At 39.5% G+C, this 25,783-nt stretch overlaps 1 protein-coding gene across 2 annotated transcripts in view; it reads right to left on the bottom strand.

The window, feature by feature from the left end:
* FAM199X (family with sequence similarity 199, X-linked) overlaps positions 1 to 16,197 on the bottom strand; it is a 29,751-nt gene extending 13,554 nt beyond the window's left edge. Inside the window, exons 1-2 of one of the 2 annotated variants that reach the window (XM_003262138.3) lie at positions 15,671 to 16,197; positions 6,456 to 6,675 (exon numbers count right to left, since the gene is read on the bottom strand). In XM_003262138.3, the coding sequence (XP_003262186.1) occupies positions 6,456 to 6,675; positions 15,671 to 15,867 (417 nt within the window). In that variant the 5' untranslated portion in view covers positions 15,868 to 16,197. The remainder of the gene's footprint in view (positions 1 to 6,455; positions 6,676 to 15,670) is intronic. The other variant, XM_030807019.1, reaches the window with a different exon arrangement.
* Between the last annotated feature and the right edge of the window lie 9,586 nt (positions 16,198 to 25,783).

The following is a 25,783-nucleotide window of genomic DNA, read 5'->3' as shown; positions in this document are numbered from 1 at the left end:
GGGGATAGGAAAAATGTAACATGAAAATTTACAAAGCTGAGCGCAGTGGCTCACACCTGTAATCCCAGCACTCTGGGAGGCTGAGGTGGACAGATCACGAGGTCAGGAGTTCGAGACCAGTCTGGCCAATATGGTGAAACTCCGTCTCTATTAAAAATACAAAAATTAGCCAGGTGTGGTGGCGTGAGGCTGTAGTCCAAGCTACTTGGGAGGCTGAGGCAGGAGCATCGCTTGAACCCAGGGGGCAGAGGTTGCAGTGAGCCAAGATTGCACCACTGCACTCCAGCGTGGATGACAGAGTAAGATTACATCTCAAAAAAAAAAAAAAAAGAAAAAAATTACAAAGCTGTTTGATAACTGAATGGATAAGGTAAGAAAGAGTCTCATGTTGAGACCAGAAAAAAATTGATGACATTTCAGGTCATACAACCCACCCAGAGTGATACACTTAAAGACCTCAATTTTCATAGCAAGGTAACTGAAAGGATGTTAAAGATCTTCTAGTCCAACATCCTCATTTTACATATAAGAAAAAAATGATGTCTGGGGAGGGTCATACAACTAGTGGCAGAATCCAAAGTAGGACACCAATCTAATGCTTTCAACTATGCTAAACAGTTTTGCCTGTCTGGTAAGTTTGCAATGAGAGGAATGCAATTTGGGATATAAAGAGTTTGTAGTGATTATGGTAGCACAAGCGTCCTTTGGACGGACAATAGTGATTTTTCACTAAGTTGTAAGACATGTCACTAAGCAGAGTCTATTTTTTTCCATGGAAACATTGTAATTGGAAGTTGCAACACTGCATCAAGGACTCAGCATCAAATAATGGGTTAGTATTAAATATTAAGGTCATCTAAGTGGAGATGTCAGGTAGTCAATTGAAGATACAGGATTAGACTAGCGGTTGTACAGGAGAATTGTATGGGCTTCTGTATATTTATTAGACCAGCAATTTTCCATTTTATAACTGATACTATATTTCAGAATAAATACTTAATAACTCCCAGCCCATATTTTTCATGGGCAATATTTGGCATATTTATATTATGATCAGTAATTGTGAAACATAGGGAGACTTAAATCTCTGCCATATTTTCTGCAGAATGCAGCAGAATTTTATGAGTAAGCTCGTTTCTGTAACAGCTGATATGTAATTTCAGATTGTACCTCTAGGTTTCAAGTGTGACAGCTGATTACTCACTGTTTAAATTTTCTAAGCTTTCCTGCTCAACAACAGAAATAATTTCTCAGTCTCTAAGACTAGATAAATATATCCTTAATAACAAAAGGACTGAAAGCAAAGAAAATTATCAGCAAAGCAAAATGCAAAGATGCTAATCATTCTAAGGTTAAAATCTCATTTTATTAAGTAGTGAGCATTTTTCTTCCCAGAGAATCCATAAATCATTTATATTTACTTTAGTAGTAACTGAAACATCTGTTAAAAAGAAAGATTTAAACAAATATAGTTTTTAATCATAACAGAAGTAATACACATTTTTTAACTACAGTAAATGATTTTTAATCCATGTTAATCCTAACATATAATTTGTAATTATATTCTTGGATAATTTACTGCTCAGGATTACAAAATCCCACAAATACAAGACAGCACTTCAAATCTTTCAGCATATTTAAATAGCAGATATCCATGGTAATAGAGTATCCATACTCCAATTTCACAAGTGGGAAAACACATTACTAAGGCAGGTCTGATTTTTGTTCTGACATCATAGTCACTCATGTACATTAACAGTGAATGGCTGGGGATGGTTTTCCACTCTAACTACCCATAACATGAGTGAAGAAGCCAGCAATTAAAACTTAAAAATGCCTGCCACCTTGCAACATTATGGATGATAACTCTAAATAAATCACATAAAATAAGCAGAAGAAATATTTCTTAGAATTATCAGGACTCCCATCTGATTTATGCTTTACTAAGAATCCTTGTAGTCTGATTTTAAATACAAAGTCTGCACTGAGAAAAAAAAAAAAAAAAGAGAGACACTGGCTGGCTGAGCACAGTGGCTCACGCCTTTATTCCCACCACTTTGGGAGGCCAAAGTGGAAGGATCACTTGAGCCCAGGAATTCAAGACCAGCCTGGGCACCAAAGTGAGACCCCGTCTCTACAAAAAAATTTAAAAAAAAAATAGCTGGTTGTTGTGGTGGCCACCTGTGGTCCCAGCTACTGAGGAGGCTGAGGCAGGAGGACTGCTTGAGCCCAGGAGATCAATTCTGCAGTAACCCATTTTTGCATCACTGCACTCCAGCCTGGATGACAGAGCGAGGCCTTGTCTCAAACAAAAAAAAAAAAATTAAAATTTCATTATGAATATCATGAAAAAAGTTTATATCTTAAATGAGAAAGTCTTATTAAAAAATTTTAACCAGAAGAGGAAACACTTCCTACCTCCTTATGAGACCAGTATTACCTGGACACCAAAGCTAGACAAAGACACAACTGAAAAAGAAAACTGCAGACCAATATCCCTTATGAATATAGATGCAAAATTCCTTAACAAAATACTAAAAAACCACATCGAGAAGCAGACTGAACCTCTCCCCTAAGATTAGGAAAAAGACAAGGATGCTCACTTTCACCACTTCTATTCAACACTGTACAGGAGATCTAGCTAGGGCAATTAAGCAAGAATTAAAAGGCATCCAGATTAGGAAAAAAGAAGGAAAACTATCTCTAGTCACAGATGACATGATCTTAAATATAGAAAACGATAAATAATCCACACATGGGAAAAAATTATTAAATCTAACAGATGATTTCAGCAAAGTTGGCAGGATACAAAATATACAAACACCAACTGTATTTCTATATATACACTAGCAATGAACAATCTGAAAATAAAATTAAGAAAACAATGCCATTTATAACAGCATCAAAAAGAATAAAATATTTAGGAATAAATTCAACCAAGAGAGTGTAAGACTTAGACATTGAAAACTATAGAACATCATTGAAATAAAGAAGCCCAAATAAGATATTCCATCTCATATTAATGAATTGGAATATTTAATATTGTTAAGATGGCAATACTCCCCAAAGCAATCTACAGATTCAATGTGATCTCTACCAAAATTCCAACTACTCTTTTTTGAAAAATGGGCAACCTGATTCTAAAATTCTTATGGAATTGCAAGGACCCCAAATAGCTCTGTTGCCCAGACTAGAGTGCAATGGCACCATCTCAGCTCACTGTAACCTCCACCTTCAGGGCTCAAGCGATCTTCCAACCTCAGCCTCCTGAGTAGCTGAGACCACAGGTGCACACCACCACGTCTGGTAAATTTTTGCATTTTTTTTTAAAGACATGGGGTTTTGCCATGTTGCCCAGGCTTGTTTCGAACTCCTGGGCTCAAGCTATCTATCCACCTCGGCTTATCAAAGTGCTGGGATTACAGATGTGAGCCTAAACAATCCTTATAATGAACAACAAAGTGGGAGAACTAACATATCTCAATTTCAAAACTTACTGAAAAGCTATAATAACTAAAACAGTGTGGTACTAGCATAAAGACAGACACATACAGCAATGGAATAGGATTTAGAGTCCAAAAATAAACCCATACATCTATGATTAATTCATTTTCAAAAGGGTGCGAAGATGATTCAATGAGGAAAGAATAATATTTTCAACAAATTGTGCTGGGACAACTGGATACCTACATGCAAAATAATAAATTTGTGAGCCAGGTGCAGTGGTGCATGCCTGTAGTCCCAGATACTCAGGAGGATGAGGTAAGAGGATTGCTTGAGCCCAAAAATTCGAGACCAGCGTGGACAACATAGTGAGGCTCTGTTCTTAAAAAAAGAATGAATGCGCCTGTAATCCTAGCACTTTGGGAGGCTGAGGCAGGTGGATCGCCTGAGGTCAGGATTTCAAGACCAGCCTGGCCAACATGGTGAAACCCTGTCTCTACTAACAATACAAAAATTAGCCAGGCTTGGTGGTGGGCGCCTGTAATCCCAGCTACTCAGGAGGCTGAGGCAGGAGAATGGCATGAGCCCAGGAGGCAGAGGGTGCAGTGAGCTGAGATTGTGTCACTGCACTCCAGCCCGGGCAACTGAACTGAGCAGGACTCTGTCTCAAAAAAACAAACGAACAAAAAACAAAAAAAGAAAGAATGACTCTGGACTCCTATCTTACACATCATATACAAAAAGTAACTCAAAATGGTCAAAGATCTACATGTAAGAACTGAAACTCTAAAAGTCTGGGAAGGAAACAGGTGAAAATCTTCCTCATCTTGGATTACACAATGGTTTTTAAAATATGACATCATAAGTACAGCAAAAAAAAAAAAAAAAGGTAAATTAGACTTCATCAAACTTAAAAACTTTGGTGTCAAAGGACACTATCAAGTGAACAAATACTAACAAGCAAAAAGACAACCTGCAGAATAAAAACATTTTTGCAAATCATATATCTGATACGGGTCTAGTAGCCAGAATATAGAAAGAACTCTTACAACGCAACCATGAAAAGTAAAATAACACAATTTTAAAAGCGGCAAGGTATTTGAATAGATATTTCCCCAAAGAGGACACACAAATGGCCAATAAGCACAGGAAAAGATGCTCAAAACCATAATGAAATACCAATTTATACCCAGTAGGATGGCTACAAACAAAAAGACAACGCCAAGTGTGGACAAGGATGTGGTGAAATGGAAACTTTCATACACTGCTGGTGGAAAAGTAAAATGGTGTAGTCACTCTGGAAAACATGTTGGCAGTTCCTCAAAAAGTTAAATATCAAGTGATCATATGATCCAGCAATTCCACTCCTAGGGGTATATCCAAGAGAATTAAAAATATAAATCCACATAGAAACTTGAATCTGAATGTTCACAGCAGTATTATTTATAACAGCCAAAAAGTAGAAACAACCCAAAAGTTCATCAGCTAATGAATGGATGAACAAAATGTGGTACTGTACATCTACACAATGGAATATTAGCCACAGAAAGGAATGAAGTACTGTTACATGGTACAACATGGATGAACCTTGAAAACATTATTCCAAGTGAAAGAAGCCAGACACAAAAGGCCACATATTCATCCATTTATACGAAATATCCACAAAAGCAAATCCACAGAGAAATTAGATTAGTATCTGCCAGGTGATAAGGGGGAGGGGAGAATTGGGACTATGTGCTAATGGGTATAGGATTTCTTTTGGGGGTGACAGAAATTCCCTGGAATTAGATAGTGGTGATGGCTGAACAACTGTGAGTATATTAATAACTACTGAATTATACATTTCAAAATGATGAAAATGGTGAATTTCATCTCAAATTTTTAAAAAGTTTTAAAATTTTTTAATCCAAATAATATGAAAAACAAAAATGGAAGGGTTGTGAATTACTTTTTTTCTTAAAAAAAAATCTCATCTTTTCAGTGTAGCATCGTTTATAACAACAAAAAACTGAAACCAACCGAAATAGCCATAATTAGGAAATGGATTAAGTAAATTATGATGCAGTTATGGAAAAGAATGAGATGTGTTAGCTGAAAAAAAAAAATAGGGCCAAACAGTGGATGAAGTATAATCCCATGTGTTTTTAAGTATGCAAACATACTTATATCTGCATAAGCTCCTAACAGTGGTAACCATAGTAGAATGGGACTTGCAGACTTTTTTTAATTTGATGCCATTCTGTATTATTTGAAAGCTGTTTGAAATTATAATATTCAATTCCTCTTTTGGAATAAAACTTCAAGTATTCAGATGGCTTTCAAACGTAGCAGACATTCGAATTTATCTAGCGAATAAAATCTTTGCTGTAGGCAGGGAAAACGTCTTTAAATGTTTTATTGTTTTTACAATCAGAATATGGATGTTGTAATAACACAATCTAAATTTTCTGACAAACTGCACTCATTATAAGGCAGGATTTTCAAACAATTTACCACAAAGCCATTTTACATGGTATATATGCCACAAGAAAAAAGTGTCAGGTGAAAAACATGTCTACATACAAACAGAATACAAAATGAGAAATTATATATTTCTGATGACAGAACCAAAAATCACGTATTTATGGTAATAACAGTTTATGATATTAGATACATAATGTGACTTATATTTGTCCTATAAGGACACAAAAGCTATTTATTATAGGGTAGGAAGCGTAACTTTGCTTGGATTCATACACAGAAAGGTACTGATAATATATAATAATGGTAATATTACGCAAGTATTAAATAACATAAAAATCTACAAAAGGATATCTATAGCATCAAAAAGGTACATTAGCAAAAATAAAGATATCCCATCCAATTCTTAACCTTAAAACATGTCAGAATATCTCCAGGACTGGATAAACATTAGAGAAATTTACTTTGAAGTAGAGATGAAAATATCAAAAGAAAAGTTTATACTTCTACTTCGGTAGTAATGATGTCAAGAAAAGGACAAAAAAACTTACCTGCCATTCAAACTCACTATCTGACCAATCCCAGTAAGTGCTAATAGAAGAAGAGACGTCACTGCAGACACTCCCCTCAGGAAATAAATCAAAAGAAGTGAAGTCCTGATCATCTAACAGGGAATAGCAATCATCTTGATCTCCAACAGACACAGATGAAAACAGCTCCTCACTGCCTTCTGAGCTGGCAACACTTGTTCCACAAGAAGTTAGGTTCCACCTTCAAAAACACAACATGAAAGAAATCAAGAGAACTACAGAATCCATACAATTTTAAGATATAATTAACAGGACATATTTATAACATTTATAAGGAATGTGAGGTTTTTTGTATTTTTAAAAGAGCCCTTACCTTTTAAGGAAATATACTAAAATATTTATGAATGATACATGTCTAGGATTTGCCTCAAAATAAGGCAGGGGTTGGGGAGTGGATAGAGGTACAGATGAAGCATGATGCCATATATGAATAAATGTTGAAGCTGGGTGACAGGAACATGGGGTCCATTACACTTTTCTCTCTACTTTTGTAGCTGTCTGAAAATTTTTGTAGTACACTATTTTACAAGAAAGTAGTATTTAAATTAGGACTAAAGTAAAATCTTCATCCATAAACAAAGCATACAGCATAGTGGTTATGAGTAAGCTCTGGAATCAGACAGTTCAAATTCTTGCTCTGTCACTTCCTACCTAGTTGATTTTAAGCAAATAACACTCTCTCCAAGTCTGTGTCCCAATGGAGGTATTGTGATGATCACATGAGAATGCATACACAGCACTTGTAGCACACATAAAAAGTGCCCAATATATGACAGCTATTATTATTGTTAAAGGAAGAGTGGGGCCATTGCAGGGCAGAGAAAAGCACTAACAAGCATCTACACAGGTAGATGTTCAAGAAGTGTTTGTTATATTTAAGTAACTTTTTCATATTAATGCTGTACAGGCTCATTGCAAACATGTTGGAAAGAAAGGAATAAATAATAAAATGATCAATAATTCCATTATCCAGCAATAACTAATCTATAATATTTTGGTAGTTTATTTTTATGTGCATACATATTTTTTACAGAATCAGCAATCATTCTGTGTATATATATTTTAGTATATTGCTTTTTTTACTTAACATTAATATGCTAAACATTTTCCTAAGTATATTACTTGAAAACATTTTAATGCCTATATAATATTCTATTGACTAAACGTATAATTTATTTAACTTTATTCCCCCAATAATATATAAGCTGTTTCTAATTTTTTAATATTAGAAATAATACTGAGATGAGCCTTGTTTATAATTATTTATCAAAATATATTATCTCAGGATACAGTTGCTTGAAAGGTAAGTACTGAGTCAAAGAATATGAACATTTCTAAGGATCAATTTAGTCAACACCTTTCTGAAAGGCTGCATCAATTTATACTCCCCAAGGCAGTATATAAAAGTGCTCATTTCATCACAATCTTAACAGCACTAAAATTGCTAAAATTTTTTTTACCTATCTTATAGGACAGAAACTTCTTGTTTATTTGAGACAGGGACTCACTTTTGTCACTGAGGCTGGAGTGCAGTGGCACAAACATAGCTCACTGCAGCCTCAAACTCCCAGGCTCAAGCAATTCTCCCATGTCAGCCTCCCAAATAGCTGGGACCACAGGTGAAACACGCCCATTTAATTTTTGTATTTTTTGTAGAGATGGGGTTTTGCCATGTTGCCCAGGCTCGTCTCAAACTCCTGAGCTCAAGCCATCCGTCCGCCCCAGCCTCCCAAAGTGCTGGAATTACAGGTGTGAGCCACTGCACCGGCACAGAAACATTTTTATATCAAGTTTTATTTATTTAATTACCAGCAAGATCAAATTTTTAAATACTTATTAGCTATTTTGCTATGGTGTTTTCCTATGTGTTAATATTTTCATTACTAATTTTGTAAGAGTTCTTTATGCATTAAGGATATTGGCATTTTGTCTACAGTATTTATTGCAGGGTTTTTTGGTTGGATCTTTTTTTGGTCTTGAAATCTATCAGTCTGTTTTCTTTTGTAAATTTCCACTAGTTTTATACTATTAATAAGATAATCTTCATTGCTTTGCCAGTAGCATAGAGAATTAAACCTTAAGATAATTATTTAGTATTTCCAGTACTAACAAGCTCCTGAAGTAATGACTTCCTTATGAAAAGTCTGTTATTTACCTATTATTAGGTCGTGTCTCATCCTTCATTAAATCTACTGTTTCTTAAATTATGCACTTCATTTTTTTAACTTCCTCCATTTTGTATGGCTAATCTTTTAGAAGTTCTTGCTTTACATACAAAATTTGGACAACCTGAAAAACTTTATGGTACCTTTTCTTTTGAAGGTAGACCATTTTAAAACACTGAAATACACACACATACATACACACACACACACACACACACACACACACACAAATTATAATTCAGTAAATAGAAAGTAGATGTAGGCCGGGCGCGGTGGCTCACGCTTGTAATCCCAGCACTTTGGCAGGCCGAGGCGGGCAGATCACGAGGTCAGGAGATCGAGACCACAGTGAAACCCCGTCTCTACTAAAAATACAAAAAATTAGCCAGGCGTGGTGGCGGACGCCTGTAGTCCCAGCTACTCAGAGAGGCTGAGGCAGGAGAATGGCGTGAACCCGGGAGGCGGAGCTTGCAGTGAGCCGAGATTGCGCCACTGCACTCCAGCCTGGGCGATAGAGCGAGACTCGGTCTCAAAAAAAAAAAAAAAAAAAAAAAAAAGAAGTAGATGTCAATAAATTTTTATAGATAGTACAAAAAAATAAAATTTATCTAAGAATCGTAGACTATCTTGTAATATTACTTTCATCACATGCTTGCTAGGTGAATAGTACCCTCATTTTAGGAAAATTTTTAGTTAACCAAATTATCCCAGGTCTTGCAATAAAAGTTATGAAGAGGAATCATACCCTGGTTTGAGACCAGTCTGGGTAACAAAGCAAGACACTATCTCTACAAAAAATTAAAAAATGTGCTGAGCAAGGTGGTGCATGTCTGTATTCCCAGCTACTCTCGGGGGGCTGAAGCAGGAGGATCCCTAGAGCCCAGGAGTCTGTGGTTATAGCAAGCTGATCCTGCCACTGTACTCCAATCTGTGCGACACAGCGAGGCCTTATCTCAAAACAAAACAAAAATACATTCTGGACACAGTAAGCCCTATCTACATTATGTCCTGAGCAAACTATTTTTCTCGTGTCTTCAAATCATATGTGATTTTTTTCCCTTTATTCATTCACTCATTCAACAAACATTTAGTCAGTATCTTCTATGTACCAAGTACTATGTTCAGTGCTAGGAAAAACTGTTAGATAATTGTTTTTAATTAGAATTTCTTTTTAGTCTGTAAAAATTCTGTAGAAATGTGTTTCTCTCCATGAGTAATAATGATATTCCTTTAAAAAACAAAAACGATGCCATATTTAGTAATCTAACCATTAGATCACTGCCAAAGGAGTCCGGAATTTGCTTCATTTTGTGCTCTTACCTTTGGGCAAAGTCAGTGTGTTTCTCAGTTTTTCAGATTTGTAATCATCACAAGGTTCTGAATGTTCTTAGAAGTCTTTGTCTTTTGTTTTTAATTATCAGCGGCAAGTAAACTGGGCTCATAATTGAACAAATCACTCATAAAATAGAATAATAGTATTTTTTACTAGTAAAGATTGCAACTTTTTTATATCTTCATTTCTTTCTTTCTTTTTTTTTTTTTTGAGTCAGGGTCTCACTCTGTCAACCAGGCTGGAGTGTAGTGGTGCGACCATGGCTCACTGCAGGCTTGACCTCCTGGGCTTGATTCATCCTCTCACCTCAGCCTTCCCAGCAGCTGGGACTACAGGCACATACCACCACGCCTGGCTAATTTTTGCATTTTTTTTTTTTTTTTTTTTTTTTGTAGAGAAAGGGTTTCATCATGTTGTCCGGGCTGATTTCAAATGCCTGGGCTCAAGCAATCCTCCCACCTTGGTCTCCCAAAGTGTTGGGATTACAGGTGTGAACCAATGCACCTGGCAAAATTTTTATATCTTGTAATTTGCAAATTTTTAAAATCATAATTTTAAGGCAATATAGATAAAAACAAAGTAGGAAGTACTTTCATCCATTGCTAGTGGACAGTCCAAGTTGACATAATCTTTCTTAAAAGCAATTTGGCAGTACTATGTACATCTAGACGTTTAAAAAGGTTCATTCATTTGGAATCAGTAATTCCCCTTCTAGGATTGTGTTCCCTTCCCCAAACAGAAATTTGGAAAAAAGATGTGTGTACAAATATGTCCAAACAATACTATTTGTAATAGTGCAAAAGGGAAAACAAATGCTCCTAAAATACGAGGATTAAATGATATAACTGAATGGTATTTTTATAATCACTAAAAATCATATTTTCAGATTATTCAAAAGGAAAACACCCAACAATATAAGTGCAAATATGCAGGTCACAAACTGATCCTGATTTTTAAAAATTATATATGTACATAGAAACATTAAAAGAAACATCAAAATGTTGATAGTTGTTACCTTTGGAGAAAAGGATCATGAGTGGTCTATAGTTTTTTATATGCCCTCAGTTTTCTATAATAAGTTTTTAAATAAAAATTTAAGTGTGATTCTTTCAGACTGTTCTGTCAGTTTCAAACTTGTATGTCCATTGTGTGCTCAGCACTTAACTATTCAAATTTACAAGCCCTTACATTTTATTCCACTAAGAGAAAGTTACCTAACACTTCGATTCTAGCTATAACCATATCATCACTCTCAAAGGAGACTTTCTCCAAAATCTTGAAAGATGTTGAAAAGAATTCCGTGAAACACAGTGTTTAACTCAATAACTAGGCTTGCTGCCCAAATTTTAATTAAAAAAAAATAAAGCCAGGAACATTTCTCTGCAAGGTGTTTCAGCAAGAATATACAGACTAAGGACTTTCAATGGTATTTTGATAAATAGCCATTTAAACGTTAAAATTAAGAAAAGCATGTGCACCATGTACACATCCTCTGCACCCCCTTTTCTCTCAGGTATACCTGACTGCCACTTCTGAAGATAAAAATCCAGCCAATGAGCACTGTTGAATAAAGTTCTGTCAAGCTGATGAAGGTCATTTGAAGTCTATTCTATATATTCATTCTTAGGGGACAGTGCCCCATCAGTATTTGTATTCACCACTGACTCTCTGCCAGAATCCCCATATAGCCAACCTGACTTCTGCTGCTATTCTGGAGTCCAACAGGCCACCAAGGTTCCAAGTTAGAGAATATACAACCCCTTCTTCTACCCACTTAAGTTCCCTACTTTTCTCCTAGCTACATCAATTGTGTTGGGTTCATTACCCATCTTTCCTGCCCTCTTTATTGCCTTGGAAGTAAAAAACACTCTATGTCATTTCTACGGCTGACGATCCCATTTGGACTTCTGAGTTCATCATCTCTATCTCTCATCCCACCTTCTTTTATATTTTCAATTTCTCCCTTTTCTGTGGCCTGCTTCTAAGGAGCTAACATCTCTATTCTTGGAAAAGAAAAACTAAACGAAGCTAAAAAAAAAAAAAAAAGAAAAGAAAAAAGAAACCTTTACTTCCCTTTCAAATTCTTACAACATCTCCATCTCCCCTTCTCCTTTCTTTCCCTGCTAAATTTATTGAAAAGCTTCCACTCTCTCAACCTTTGTAACCTGTAGTTCCTGTAGTTCCACTTCTATCACGTCACAGACTTCTACTGATTACTCCCAAATCTGTATTTCTAGCCTGGATATTTCTCCAAATCCTAACCCCCCATTTTCAACTTGTCTCAGCAAGTCCCCAAACCAAATTCCTCCAACATGGTTCTCTCACCTGCAACCCACAGCTCTTCTGAACCTCTAATTCTGTATCTAGATAGGAAAACTATGGGTGTTACCAAAGGCGCACAATAGTCTTTAGGTTTTTCCGGTTAATGGTGATTGAAAACGGAGCTCTAAAATCACATAACTGAGTAAAAGATTTATGCAATAGTTTGGAAGTGCTAAGAGAAAACCCCCATTTACATCAGAAAATCACTGCCCCCAAAACCAAAGAAAATGTCTTAAAACACTACATATGTTCCACACTGACATTTCACATTTTTAAAAAATTCATTCACTTTTTTGGCTTATTGAAATTTATTCTATTTTCCTAAAATTCTAGACCAATCCATGTAGGTCTTAAGGTATGAATGCTTAGGAAACTGGCTGTGTCCATGTAATGTATTTTCTACTGAACCTAGACCAGTGACATACCAACCTACGTCACAAATGACTTTAATTTGAATACTGGGCCGTGCACGGTGGCTCACACCTGTAATCCCAGCACTTTGGGAGGCCAACGTGGGTGGACCACCTGAGGTCTGGAGTTCAAGATCAGCCTGGCCAACATGGTGAAACCCTGTCTCTACTAAAAATATAAAAATTAGCCAGGCATAGTGGTACTCGCCTATAGTCCCGGCTACTTGGAAGGCTGAGGCAGGAGAATCGCTTGAACTCAGGAGGCGGAGGTTGCCCTAAGCCAAGATTGTGCAACTGCACTCCAGCCTGGGTGACAGAGCAGGACTCTGTCTTTAAAGAAAAAAAAAATCTGAATATTGCATCCATTCAACCTCAAGGACTCTTAGTGCTGTGACTGTCTTTGTTAATGAAAATTGCAAATACAGCCCAGAATCCAGTAAATGAGTAGGCACAAAACTGTCATAATCATAAGGTCCTTATCAAGTGAATTATTTTTAAAATCTCCACATCTTTCTTATCAGGTACCAAGAAGGAAGCAAAATAAAGGTTAAGTCAAATATCTACCAATTAACAAGCTTCCTACTTCCAATGAAAATTTGTTTTACAATGACTAAACCCAAGGCAGAATTTCAGCACTCAACTATTTGAAATCTGATTTTTGGGTTGTTGCCTGAATTGACAAATGATGTGATGTGAAGGATAAAAGTGACACACACAACTCCAAAATAAAAGAACTCCCTAAACTTTGCCCAATATATGATTTAGCTGTGTGCTTCTCCCTGAGAAGAAATGGCTGGAAGCCTATGGTCCTCTCAAGCACCATCTTGAGGAGGGGTCTAAGAAAGCAGAACATTCCAGAAGGATAATACATTTAAAAGGCAAGGTAGCCTACGACAGAAACACCATGTGCTGTGCATATTGCTAATTCTGCTTCCCCTAGTCTCTGCTGAAAAGGATACAGAGCATTAGAACCCCTGCCACCATGCCAAACCTTGTGAAAAGTAGGGTAGGAGAGGGAAGACGGAAAAAAAAAAAAACCGCAAGCAGTAACTAGGAAAAATGCTTGACTTGGAAAAACTGGGGCTTGCAAAGAACCTCCTTCTCCCCTCCTCACTGCCCCATTGAAAAACAGTCCTGACCTCACCACAGTCTTTAAGGGGAAGAAAATACAGGGAAAAAATGGGGAGGAGGAGGAGGAGGAGGAGGAACAGAACAAGTTGTAAGAAACATATTATTCTCATAACTTCACTCCCCATCACCTCCACCCAGTTTTGGCAGTACTTACCCACAGCCTCTGCCCTCACTCCCTTGCCCTCATCATCACAGCAGGATCATTCTGAAATCATTTAACTTTCCTGAGTATGTGACTTGCTCCAAGGCTGCAAAACTTAAATGCCAAATACGTACAAAGGTATTCTTTTATATTATTTTTCAACATAAATAACCCTAAGCACACTTGATTTCATGAATATGTTACATTCACATTACAGTGACATCAGGGGTTAAATAGGCTTCTGTGAGTTGGTCTAGGAAACCGTAAGTTCTATTTGTAACACTGGATTGATTAGTTCTGTTCCAAGTTTAATCATTGGCTTCAAAGGAATAGTCTTGGATTTGCTTGACTAGGTTTTATGACCTTGAACTCAATCTTGTATTTCTGGGCCTGTTTCTTCATTTTTTGTAATGACAATTTAGAGTAGTCATAATAAATTTACTGCCACTTCCTTTTGAGATGTGTTATACTGATATTCTGATTATTTAACTATAACACCTTGTTCCCATAGACTGTAACTTTCATTTATGTAAGAAACATCTTTTACACATTCCTTGTATCTGGCAGAAGCTCATTCAATCTACAGACTGATTTAAGGGAAGGGAGGGGAGAAATAAGCTAAACACACTAAAATATGGAAGAATTTGATCAAACTCACATCATAAACTTGGATCAGAAATCACAACTAGATTTCTTAATTTATCTCCAGTATTTTCCATAGCTGAACCCCTCTCCTAGAGCCTTATCCACACATCTCCAGCCCTTTGTATACGTATCTCAAATATCCACCTGTATTAAAAGTTGAGGCTGTATCTAGAACGTCTTCAACACCCCCCGAAGATTTGATCTAACACGTAAATGCTTGCATGAGAGAAGTCTCCAGAACACTACCTTCTACTGAAATCAGTTAGGAGGAGATACACCCTCTGAATAAATTTGTGTAAGTCAGTCCATTCTAAGCCTTACTCTGTCTCTTCAAAGGGGAAGCAAACCAAGGGATATGTCATATGAAGGAATCTTCCAGATTTAAGCTTACCCATTTTGGCAGAGCCTAAAGCGCTAAGGCAAACAGTTAATAAAGGAAGGGGGAAAAAAAAGAGAGAATTGACTAGTTTCCTAGCGCTCAACTAAAAAAAAAATGGGGTAGGGGTGGTGGCGGCGGGGGGAACAGGACTGTGAGACAGATTAAAAATAGGGAAAATGAAACTTCTAGCTTTAAACAAGCCACCTTTCAACGCCACTTTTCAAAAGATCTATGGATTGATCTTGAGCCATCCAAATTCCTCTACAGCGTACCGGAAATGGAAGGGGTTAAACTTTTGCAGATGGATGCAAACAGGGGCGTATCTAAAAATCAAGGGTGGGGGTTTGGGATTCGTAGGGTACAGATGGGGGGAGGGAAGGGAAGCAAGGGAGGGATAAGGTAGGGAAGGGAAGAGTCGCTATAGCCAGAATATGAATGAGAAAAAGAGAGTAAAACGCCGGTGGAAACGAAAATCGGAGGGCAGGGGTGAAAATAGGGAGGGGGGGCAGGGAAGGAGGCCAGGAATGAGCGCTGGTGGAAGGCAGGTGGGGGAGGGGGCGACTGGAAGCGCAGCCCGGGACGTAGGACCAGGAGCAGGGGAGCGACCAGAGGTGGAAAATCCACCCCTGCCCTCAGGTGCAGTTCGTACCTGTTGGTGTGGAAGCGGTGGAGCGGGTCGGTGCGATGGCAGGAGGACAGCTGGCAGCCGAAGTCGCTGATGTCCAGGCAGCCCGGCTCCTCGCTCGGGCAGGTGCCCACCCCGCGAGGAGGTCCCAGGAGTGGGAAGGGCTCCTCGGGGGTTAGAAACTTCTCGTAGGAAGTGATGGCCGAGGCCTCGTCGGACATGGTTGGAGATGGCTTGGCTCGGGCTCCCTCTCTGGCCCTGGGCTGCTCCCGCGCCCGCCCCTGCCCCCACTCTAACCTGTCCGCAGTCGCCGACGCTCCGGGGTGTGCCCGCCGCAGCTCACTGGCAGGCTGGGCGTCGCGGCCCGCTGCTGCTTGCGGGGTGCGGGGCCGCGCGAAGAGGCTGCTCGAGGCCACAGCGGCCCACCGGCCACCCAGTTAGCGCCTCGGTGGCCTCTGCAGCTGCCGCCGCCGCCGCCAGACTCAGCCCGTCAGCGCAGCGCCGCCGCCCGGCCCCGCCAGGCCCGCCCCGCCCACTGCGCTCGCCGCTTGCGACTGCAGCAGTCTGCCCGGCGCCCGCCAGGAGGGGAAGGGCGGCGGGAAGCCACTCCCCGTGCCCCCTGCTGGACCGGAGGAGGAACTGAACCTCCGCCCGCCGCGGCCCCAAGCGGCCCGCCCCGCCCTCTACGCATGGAATCAGGGATTCAGGCCGCTAGAAAGGCTAGGCGCCTCTGGCCAACCTCCTCCTCCGCTTTCTCACGCGTACTGGATTACTAAGCAGGAACCGCAGTCCCAGAAAAGGGACTTGGCCAAGGTCACACTGCGGGTGCGTGAGAAAGCATCCAGATGCCCTGGTTCCCAGCGCACTCGATCATTCTGTCCCAATTCAACAAGTATTTATTGAGCTCCTGCAGTGTGTGCCCAGCACCGTGCAATGAGCTGTAGGAGAAATCATCCAAGCAGGAAAAAATAGTCCCTTCCTCACCCTTGATCACCTAACTCCAAGAACCCTACGCTGCAGCCACTGGCCTACTCAGAGCGGCTGGACACGTCGTACTCTTCTGTGCTTTGCGCCTTTCGCTCGTAGGCACTCTGCTTGGAATGCCCTGCCATTTCTCCCCTGCTAATCCTTCAAATTCCAGCTCAAACGTTATCTCCTCAGTGAAGCCTTCCCTGACTCCCAAAGGAGACTTAGGCACTCCTGCTAATTTGCCCCGTCCCTCCCGTAGAAAATATATTATGGAGCTTAACTTGTTCAACTTGAATCAACTTGTTAGGTGTTATATAGTGTACTTCGCTGTTTATCTCATCTCTCTTCTCTATATTCTGGGCAAGTGATTCCTGTTCTTGGATGCGTAAGATTAAAAAAATATATTCAGAGGAAACCCCAAGATTACTAATTTCTTACTTTGCCCAAAGAAGACAATTTTTAAAACTACCTAATACTATTTTATAAAAGGAAGCACATTTTCATATAAGAGCATAATTCTTCAATAAAAGCAATTCTTTGCATTAACTACATTTATGAAGAAACTACATTGATCCTTCAGGAAAGCATAGAACTAAAATAGGCGGAAAGGAGGGGAAAGATAAAGAAGGCAGGAGGAAGAAGAGAAAGAGGGCAGAAGTGGGGGGTTGTCACTAAAACAAGCCCCATTCAGTATTAAACTCTGTGCCTTGCCCTACCAATGCAACTTATAGTGAAAACAGCTCCTCCAACGTGCCTTTAAAATGTATACATTATCTTGCTTCAGTTACTTGCTCGTTTGACTGTTGAGCATACCTTCTTTCTTTCATTGAGATTGCAAGAAGGTGTGTTGCATTGTGTCTTGGCTTTCAAAATGAATCATTCATTAATATCTAATGAGGCTGACCAATTTAAAACTTGTGGAAGTGAAGCTGATGACGGTTTGTTCTATGGTCCCTAATGCACCAATCCCCAGGGGTCTGAGGCCAGTGAGGCTGAATGGGCCATGGCTTAGTCCCCAAAAACAAGAGACTTGATTATCCAAATGAAACAAGAGTCAAGTGCTGCATGATAACGTAGGCACTCAGGTAATAGCACCAGGAACTGTTAATAAGCTAATGAAATAGTCTATTTTATTTTATTTTATATTTTTTTGAGACGGAGTCTTGTTCTGTCGCTCAAGCTGGAGTGCATTGGGGCGATCTTGGCTAACTGCAACTTCCACCTCCCGGGTTCAAGCTATTCTCTTGCCTCAGCCTCCTGAGTAGCTGGGATTACAGGCACGTGCCACGACACCTGGCTATTTTTTGTATTTTTAGTAGAGACGGGTTTTGCCATGTTTGCCAGGCTGGTCTCGAACTCCTGACCTCAAGTGATTGACCCGCCTCAGTCTCCTAAAGTGCTGGGATTACAGGTGGAGCCACTGCGACTGGCGGTCTAATTTAAATATACATACATTTTACACATACTATAAGAGGTGGGTGTTTTTTTAAACCAGAGTCTAATGATAGAGTCTGTGAGGTTTCTACAAGTATGTGTTTTACTTTTGTGTTTAAGCATATTCTGAAGTATCTGTATGACCACATGATAACTAACTGCTGCCACATGATTAGGACATGTATTTGAGTTTATTTTCACAATGAATCAGCATAAGGTAATACTACTTTAATTGTCATGATCCTGTGAGAAGACAAATGAGGTGAACCTCATACTTGGCATCTTCCTATACAAATGAAGGGTTGCAGTAGTCTGAAGAGAATAAAGTGATGGGAAAGTGGAGTCAACCCCACGATGTACTTACAAGCATGCTGAAGGCCAAGAGCATATGCTTGCCAGTCAGTAGTATGTTCACGTTTCTAGGGCAGTTTTGTTTCATCATATATACCACATTACACCGACTTTGTAAAAAAGTTTGCGCACAATTTGTAAATCTGCTTTGGTGTTACATTTGTACAAGAGCTTTATGAACATGCAGAGTTTAATATTTGTTTACATTTAAGAAATATTATAAAAAGAATTTACAGAAATGTTTGGGTGTGAGAGAATTTTTTTTTTTTTTTAAAAAAAAGAGGTCCCAGGCCAGGCATGGTGGCTTATGCCTATAATCCCAGCACTTTGGGAGGCCGAGGCAGGCAGATCACCTGAGGTCAGGAGTTCGAGACCAGCCTGGCCAATATGGTGTAACACCATCTCTACTAAAAATACAAAAATTAGCTGGGCGTGGTGGTGCATGCCTGTAGTCCCAGCTACTTTGGAGGCTGAGACAGGAGAGTCGCTTGAACCTGGCAGGTGGAGGTTGCAGTGAGTCTGGGCAACAGAGCGAGACTCCGTCTCAGGAAAAAAAAAGAGGTCTCTCCATATATTTCTCAGTGAGAAATACTGACATAGATACGGATAGCAGTACATAGAGTTGGTGCACTGTATGTATAATGTTTACTTAAATATATGGTAATAATGTATTAATACATCTTAACCAAGTTTTTAATCACTGGAGTTGATGACTGTTGGGCATCCTGCCTTCTTGTCTCACTTCGATTTGGTTTGTCCCTTGGGTGTACTTCACCTCAATGGATTTACCCAATTCATTTCTCCCTTCCACTCTCCAAGATCCTTCCTAATTTCTGTTTCTCTGAAAATGTGGGTGGGTATAGTAGTTCCTTATTTTCTCTGAAGATCTGAGCCTGAGAGCAAACCCTGGGGTAATCTGCCTTGAAGTCTTCAGATGCATAATTTACCTACCAGAGAGCTGATGGCTGCAGGAAGAGACTGAGTGGTATCGAGAATTGTCAACTAACTTTTATCATTTTGTTTACCATTGGATAGAAATATACTGGACTTGACCCAATAATTGGTGATCTAACCCTTATAATTTTTTCATGTGATTGATGAGCTCAAAGTGTGTGTGTGTGTGTGTGTGTGTGTGTGTGTGTGTGTATTTAGCTGAGTCAAATATCACCAACAAAATCTGCTGATAAAACAAAGCTTGAATTTCTTACGTATTTTGGCAAGGAAAACCTCAACTTCCACAAAGCTTTGGCAGTGTTTCAGAGGGAAATGTCTGGGCAGAATTTATTAAGAATTGGAAGTTTGATTTAAGGTGGATATTTCAATGTGGGGTCTTGATTAAGACTGGGCAAGAATCATTTTACAACAATCCAGGATTGGTGGAAGCAGCAAGATGAGGATTTTGAGGTGAGGAATTCAGAGAATTATAGGGTACAAACTGTTGATGCTTTCCATTGAAGAGGTGGTAGGTCTTTCAGGAAGTTCTGTGAAAGATGTAAGAATTAGATCCATTCTTTTTGCACATGGATGTCCAGACGTTCCTACATTATTTATTGAAAAGACTATCTTTCCTCCATTGTATTGCCCTTGCTCCTTTGTCAAAGATCAGCGGACATTTAAGGAAAGGATGAATTTGGCTTGGGAGAAAGAAGGTTAGTGAGGTTTTTAAAGTGAGTGACATTTGGCCTGGGCTTTTAGAAGAGTAGGCCAACAAAAGATGGACATTTTAGATGAAACATTGTAACACTGAAATTATGGATCGTTTCTGTGGTGAAACTGGTGAATTTGAAAGATAGACTTAGAAAACGTTTTTGATAATAAATGGTGTGATATCAATCATATACAATCATAGAAACCCTTGTGAACAAATGTGAACCTGAAAGAGCCAATCCTTCAAGATGAATCCGGAAATGCTAATGGCCTAAATTTAAAATAGAGAGCCAAACAGCCATTTGCCGACTAGAGGTCATACACTCACTCTGAGTTCCCAAAAAACCTCCACCTTTTTAACTTTGGAACTTTTAGAACTCAGCTGCATCAACCAGAGCTCAGCAACATCAACCAAATAGGGCTCAGCTGCTTCCACCAATCAGAACTAAGCAAGTTTGTATCCTTCATTTGCATAAATGGATGTGATTGGGAACCTGGGTGTGAACTTTTGCAATTAAACCTAAATTCTCTTTTGTTGTCTGGAACACACCTTCATTTTAAACCTGTTCGCAAACTGTTCAGTGGAATAAAGTCTCTTTCCTCTAAATTCCTTTTCAGAACTTTTGTTCACACCCTTAAGGGTTGATGGCAAAAAAATTTTTGAGAAATACCAACCAAGGGGACGATTATACCATTTTTATATTTGTCCTTGTATAATTTTCTTCTTCTTCTTTTTTTTTTTTTTTTGAGACAGAGTCACGCTCTGTTGCCCAGGCTGGAGTGCAGTGGCACTGTCCTGGCTCGCTGCAACCTCCACCTCCCAGGTTCAAGCGATTCTCCTGCCTCGGCCTCCTGAGTAGCTGGGATTACAGGCGTGCACCACCATGCCCGGCTAATTTTTGTATTTTTAGTAGAAATGAGGTTTCACCATGTTGATCAGGCTGGTCTCAAACTCCTAACCTCGTGATCCGCCCACCTCGGCCTCCCAAATTGTACAGGGGTGAGCCACTGTGCCCAGCCTCTTTCTTCTTCTTTTTAAAAAGAACATAAGATATATTGTTCCCCTGTAAAATTCTATCCAGTCTAATGTTTAAGTACTTTAAAAATTTTAATGAATGGGGTAATTCAACATTCTTCAATTGCTCTTACCAAACCTTTGTTTAACCATTGTTACAGATAAGTTAGGAAAGTCATATCTCCTCTTTGATGTATATGTGTGTTAAGCAAGTAGCTATGATATTCTTGCCTATGCTTTAATGAAAATCTTGTACACAACTAAAATACTCCATGAGACTTACAAATATTGTAATTTATTTGACTAATGTAGAAAGGGCTTTTCAGAAACAACCAACATTTCTCAGATCAGTATGAATTTTTGGTTTAATGATATTTTCTTAAGAAAATGTTTGTTTTAGTTACCAAAAGTAACCACTTAAAAGACCCTCCATAATCTGATTTTTTTGGAGAGGAAGATGATCATATGTTTTGCTAAACAGCAAAAATGGAATTAAAATAAATTATGATATATAATATATGTAAATAAAAATAATAAAAGGAACCAATTACAAGAGGTCATAGCAAAAGGAATGTATTAAAATATATTCAGAAATAGGTAATCCTAAAGAAAGTTATTATCTTGGTTCTTTTATTGTAGCCAGAGGAATGGATTTAGTCAAGTGAGATTAGAATCAGTGACTATACATTATTTACTATGTAAATAATAGGATATATATTTTGGAGGAGATGCTAGATGTTTTGAAATTTTCATCCTTGCAAATATATATTTCAACAATCTGGTCATTTTCAACCTGAACATTTTTTTTCAATCTGAACATTACTCTTAACTAGTACTTGTACACTTTTACAATATTATGATTGAAGTTTGTAAAGATGATCCAATATGTCTTCTGAATCATAGAAGAATTATTAAATTAGGATATGTTTTTATTATTTGCAAGCTGGTAATCCGGTCTGTTGTTGTTTCTTTTTCTTTTAACACTTCTACACTAATCGGAGCATCCTTATCGGGTATCTAACCTTGGGCTCATTCTTTGATCATCTTTGATAACACAGAGTTTACACTCAACAGACATATAGCAACCAACAGCTGATAAATTTAAGATTCATGCTATTATAGCAGTGTCTATCACAAAATAATTGTGACAACTAAAATTTTAACAAATGCCACATAACTCTTTTTAATAAAAACATAATTTTTCCACAATGAAGCACAAACAAATATCTTCATTTCTAATTTGATAGAATGTAGTCTGCTGGTGTCATCAAGACAGTAGATTTCAGGAATAGGCCAGATCTCATTTTAATCTGAGTTAGGACAGATGTTCAAGTTTGACTTGAGAGGTCTTATCCAGTTACATCTTAACTCACTCCTGACTTCCCCAGAGATGGGTACGATGGCTCTGCCTACAACAGAGGGCCTGCAGAGGGACTTCTTTACATGATCCTCTGACAAACATGAGCTGAGCATGATGAGTATTAGGGTTCCCTAGAAGCAGAGCCTAAGGTGGGGCATGATTCTTGGGCCAGTGATTTAGAGCGAGTGCTCTCAGCAGCAGGGGAGTGAGAGAAGCAGGATACGGCTGGAGGAAAAAACCTAGGCTCACTGGAAACAAGCTCTAGCCTAATCCCAGGAGGAGCTCTGGAGTAGGATTTACACCACAGAATTGGTCAACCTTGAGGCAAGGTACCCTTGTACTCTCATCATCAGTTAGTCATTGCTTTTGGCTGCAGGGTTGTGTGTGTATGGGTTGGGGGTATTAAACAGCAATCTCCCAGGCAATGAACCTCTTCTGCAGACTGCAGTTCTGCAGAGAAGGAAGCAGCTGTATTTATCAGCTAATACCCACAGCAGCTGGGGGATGGATCTATCTGCCTTGTAAAGGGGGCCTGAACTGGTCACCAGCTGTGTAAAACACTATGATATAGAAACACTGTCATATATATGTTAGGACCCCAGAACAGCTCTTAAGAAACAAATAACTGAAACATACTGAAGAAAGCACTGCAGAACCTGAACACTTAAATTATGTACATAGAACACTGCTTCTAAAAATATGCTATGAGTACGACTAAGGATGCTAGGAACACATCTCCCTTTCTAACACTGGGTTTACGAACATCCTCTCCCCTCAACTACCCAGTTTGCTTAGCAGTAGCAGCTGGTGGTGAATTCTGCTATTAGGGCAAGATGCCCAGCAAGGAAAGAACTGGGTTGGTTAGGAGAATTTAAGGCAGATGAAGTCTCTGGAATGGGGATATGGTGTGTAGGGTGAAAGGAGCTAAAAGGGAAAGGTTTCTTTGTGTATGAGACCCATTCACCAATCTCCACCATTTGTTTATTTCTACCGGCCCTAGAGACACTCTTGTCGGCTCATCTTTCCTCTGCCAACACTTTTGCTTTGCATCAGGATTTTTCTCTTTCCTCGCCTCTGAAACGACTTCTCACAGCTCTACCCCTTACACTGACATTTTCTAATAGTTTGACAGCTAGAAATAATGGAGAAAATTAAGTAAAAAGTCTTTCCATGCTACCTCTGTTATTTTTGTTTTTAAATTTGGCCAAGCCCAGACATGTGTGCTATCGTTGGGTGTTGGGGGAAAAAATAAAAGACAAGATGATTTGTCTGCAATTCAAACCCAAGAGGGTTTCCTAGATGTGGAGTGATGGGTTCTGAAATGCCAAATGAGAAAGAAGGTCAGGGAGCTACAAAAGAGGTACGGAGGTAGGGACAAGGCAGTGCTTCATTTACCTTCAGCAAACCTGGGAATTTACCTTCTCCTTCAGTCCCTTCACCATCACCAATCCTTCCCCTGAAAAAACCACTGTGGACTGCCTGATGATAAGTTGGGAAGTGAGAGTGGGTGGGTGTGGAGCAAGAATAACAACATCCTGGGTACCGTACATTCTGAAGGAACAGAGGGAATTCCTGTTTTGTTTTAACCTGGGACAGAGGGGATTGCCCTGTTCTCTCCAGGCTGAGGCAGTAATTCCTGACTCTAGGGACTGCTGATATGGAAATTCCTACTACCACTCTGGGTGGAGTCAGATGAGTATATTAAAGAGTCTCTTTGTACTGTCCTAAAATAAGCAAGATCTTTGCTAATATCCAAGCTTTACAGAACGGTGGGATGAGGTGAAGGCCCTGTACCTTTATCCCCAGTGGTCTTCAGTACTATAGGCAGTAATGGGGCCTGTGTGGCACAGTGGAGGGCAATGAGTGAGCTGGTTATGCCAATTCCTACTATAGTTACCTCCTTGGCTGCCAGCCTTCAATGGAGAGATCTTTGCCTTACTGGGGTCTACCCTTCTGCTTCTGAAGAGAACCTAGTCTTTCTGTATGGGCATTGAGGCAACTCTTAGGGTGGGGAGTTGGGGGAGAGAGAGCACTTGAAAAGAATTTATGGTGGCCTTTTTCTCAGTGATATTTGAGAGATACCAGGACACATCTGAATGTCTCTGAGTTTAAGTCTTGGCTCTATTTGTTATTAGCTCTGTGACCGTGGGCAAGTCATTGATTTATATGCAATCTGACTAATGAGGTTTCTTAGCTGCCTTAAGCAGACAAAGAGGACAGGAAAGGGTAATATACTTAAGAACCAGCAAAGGGTTATTGTGAGGATGAAGCAATAACAACAAAATGGGTTTAAAGCACTTATCAGTGCGTGGTCCATAGAACTGCAAACGTTGGATTTTGCTTATTTTAGGACAGTACAAAGAGACTCTTTAATATACTCTTCTGACTCCAGCCAGAGTGGTAGTAATTTCCGTATCAGCAGTCCCTAGAATCAGGTATTACTGCCTCAGCCTGGAGAGAACAGGGCAATCCCCTCTATCCCAGGTGAAATGATTATCATTTATTATTTATTAGAGGTCTTAGGTGAGATCAAATTCAATCATTATAATTTATATTTCAATATACTGCTTAACTTCATGACAGACAATGTTCTAGGTGTTCCTCACATGTGAAATTTTAATATTTTTACTGCAACTCTGGAGGTAAGTACTATTATTATACCCATTCTACAGATGAGAAAGCCAAGGAATAGCATGCTTGAATCACTTGCCCAAGATGCCATGTTTAGACAGTGGTACAGTGGGGATTCGAACGCGGGAGCTCAGGTTTCAAAGTCTGTGCTCTTTACATACGCAACTAAAAAGTCAGACAAGAACCAAAAGGAGATGGAGAATGGAGGGTAGAAAGGGCACAGGTTCAAGGTGAAAGGTCAGAAACTGCAAATTCGGAGTTTGGGTTGGTCTAGCAGCTTAAAGGCGTCATCATGAACTGTTCACCTAAGTTAAGCTCCTGTTTGAGAATGATTGATAAGCTTGCAAGCCAACTTACAAACAAACTGGGGAAATGTTCCAACAGATGACTAAGTCTTTCAGGTCTTTTTACCTGTGTTTTTCGGTCTCTTTACCAGATTAGTCGCCTGGCTCTCCCAAACAGACCGGCCGACGGACGTGGTCGCGAAAGGGTTAATGTCGAGGCGGGTGCGGGGGAGGCGGAAATGGAGAGAGCGGAAGCAAAAAGGATTGTGGGAGCTCCGTTGTGCGTCGCTTAAGTGAGGGCGGCGGATGGGCGAAGGTCCGGTGACTGCGACTGCCGCTGCTCTCCGAGGCCACAGGAAAGGGGCCGTCGGTCGCCGCCATGACAGCGAGCGAGGCGGAGGTTTGTAGCACTTCTTATGGGCTGAGGGCGTAGACACATCCTGCTT

The sequence above is a fragment of the Nomascus leucogenys genome, chromosome X (genome assembly GCF_006542625.1).
Source record: "Nomascus leucogenys isolate Asia chromosome X, Asia_NLE_v1, whole genome shotgun sequence".
In the NCBI taxonomy this organism is placed as follows: domain Eukaryota; kingdom Metazoa; phylum Chordata; class Mammalia; order Primates; family Hylobatidae; genus Nomascus; species Nomascus leucogenys.
The sequence above is the reverse complement of the archived record's forward strand: the minus strand, read 5'-3'. Positions and strand labels throughout refer to the sequence as shown.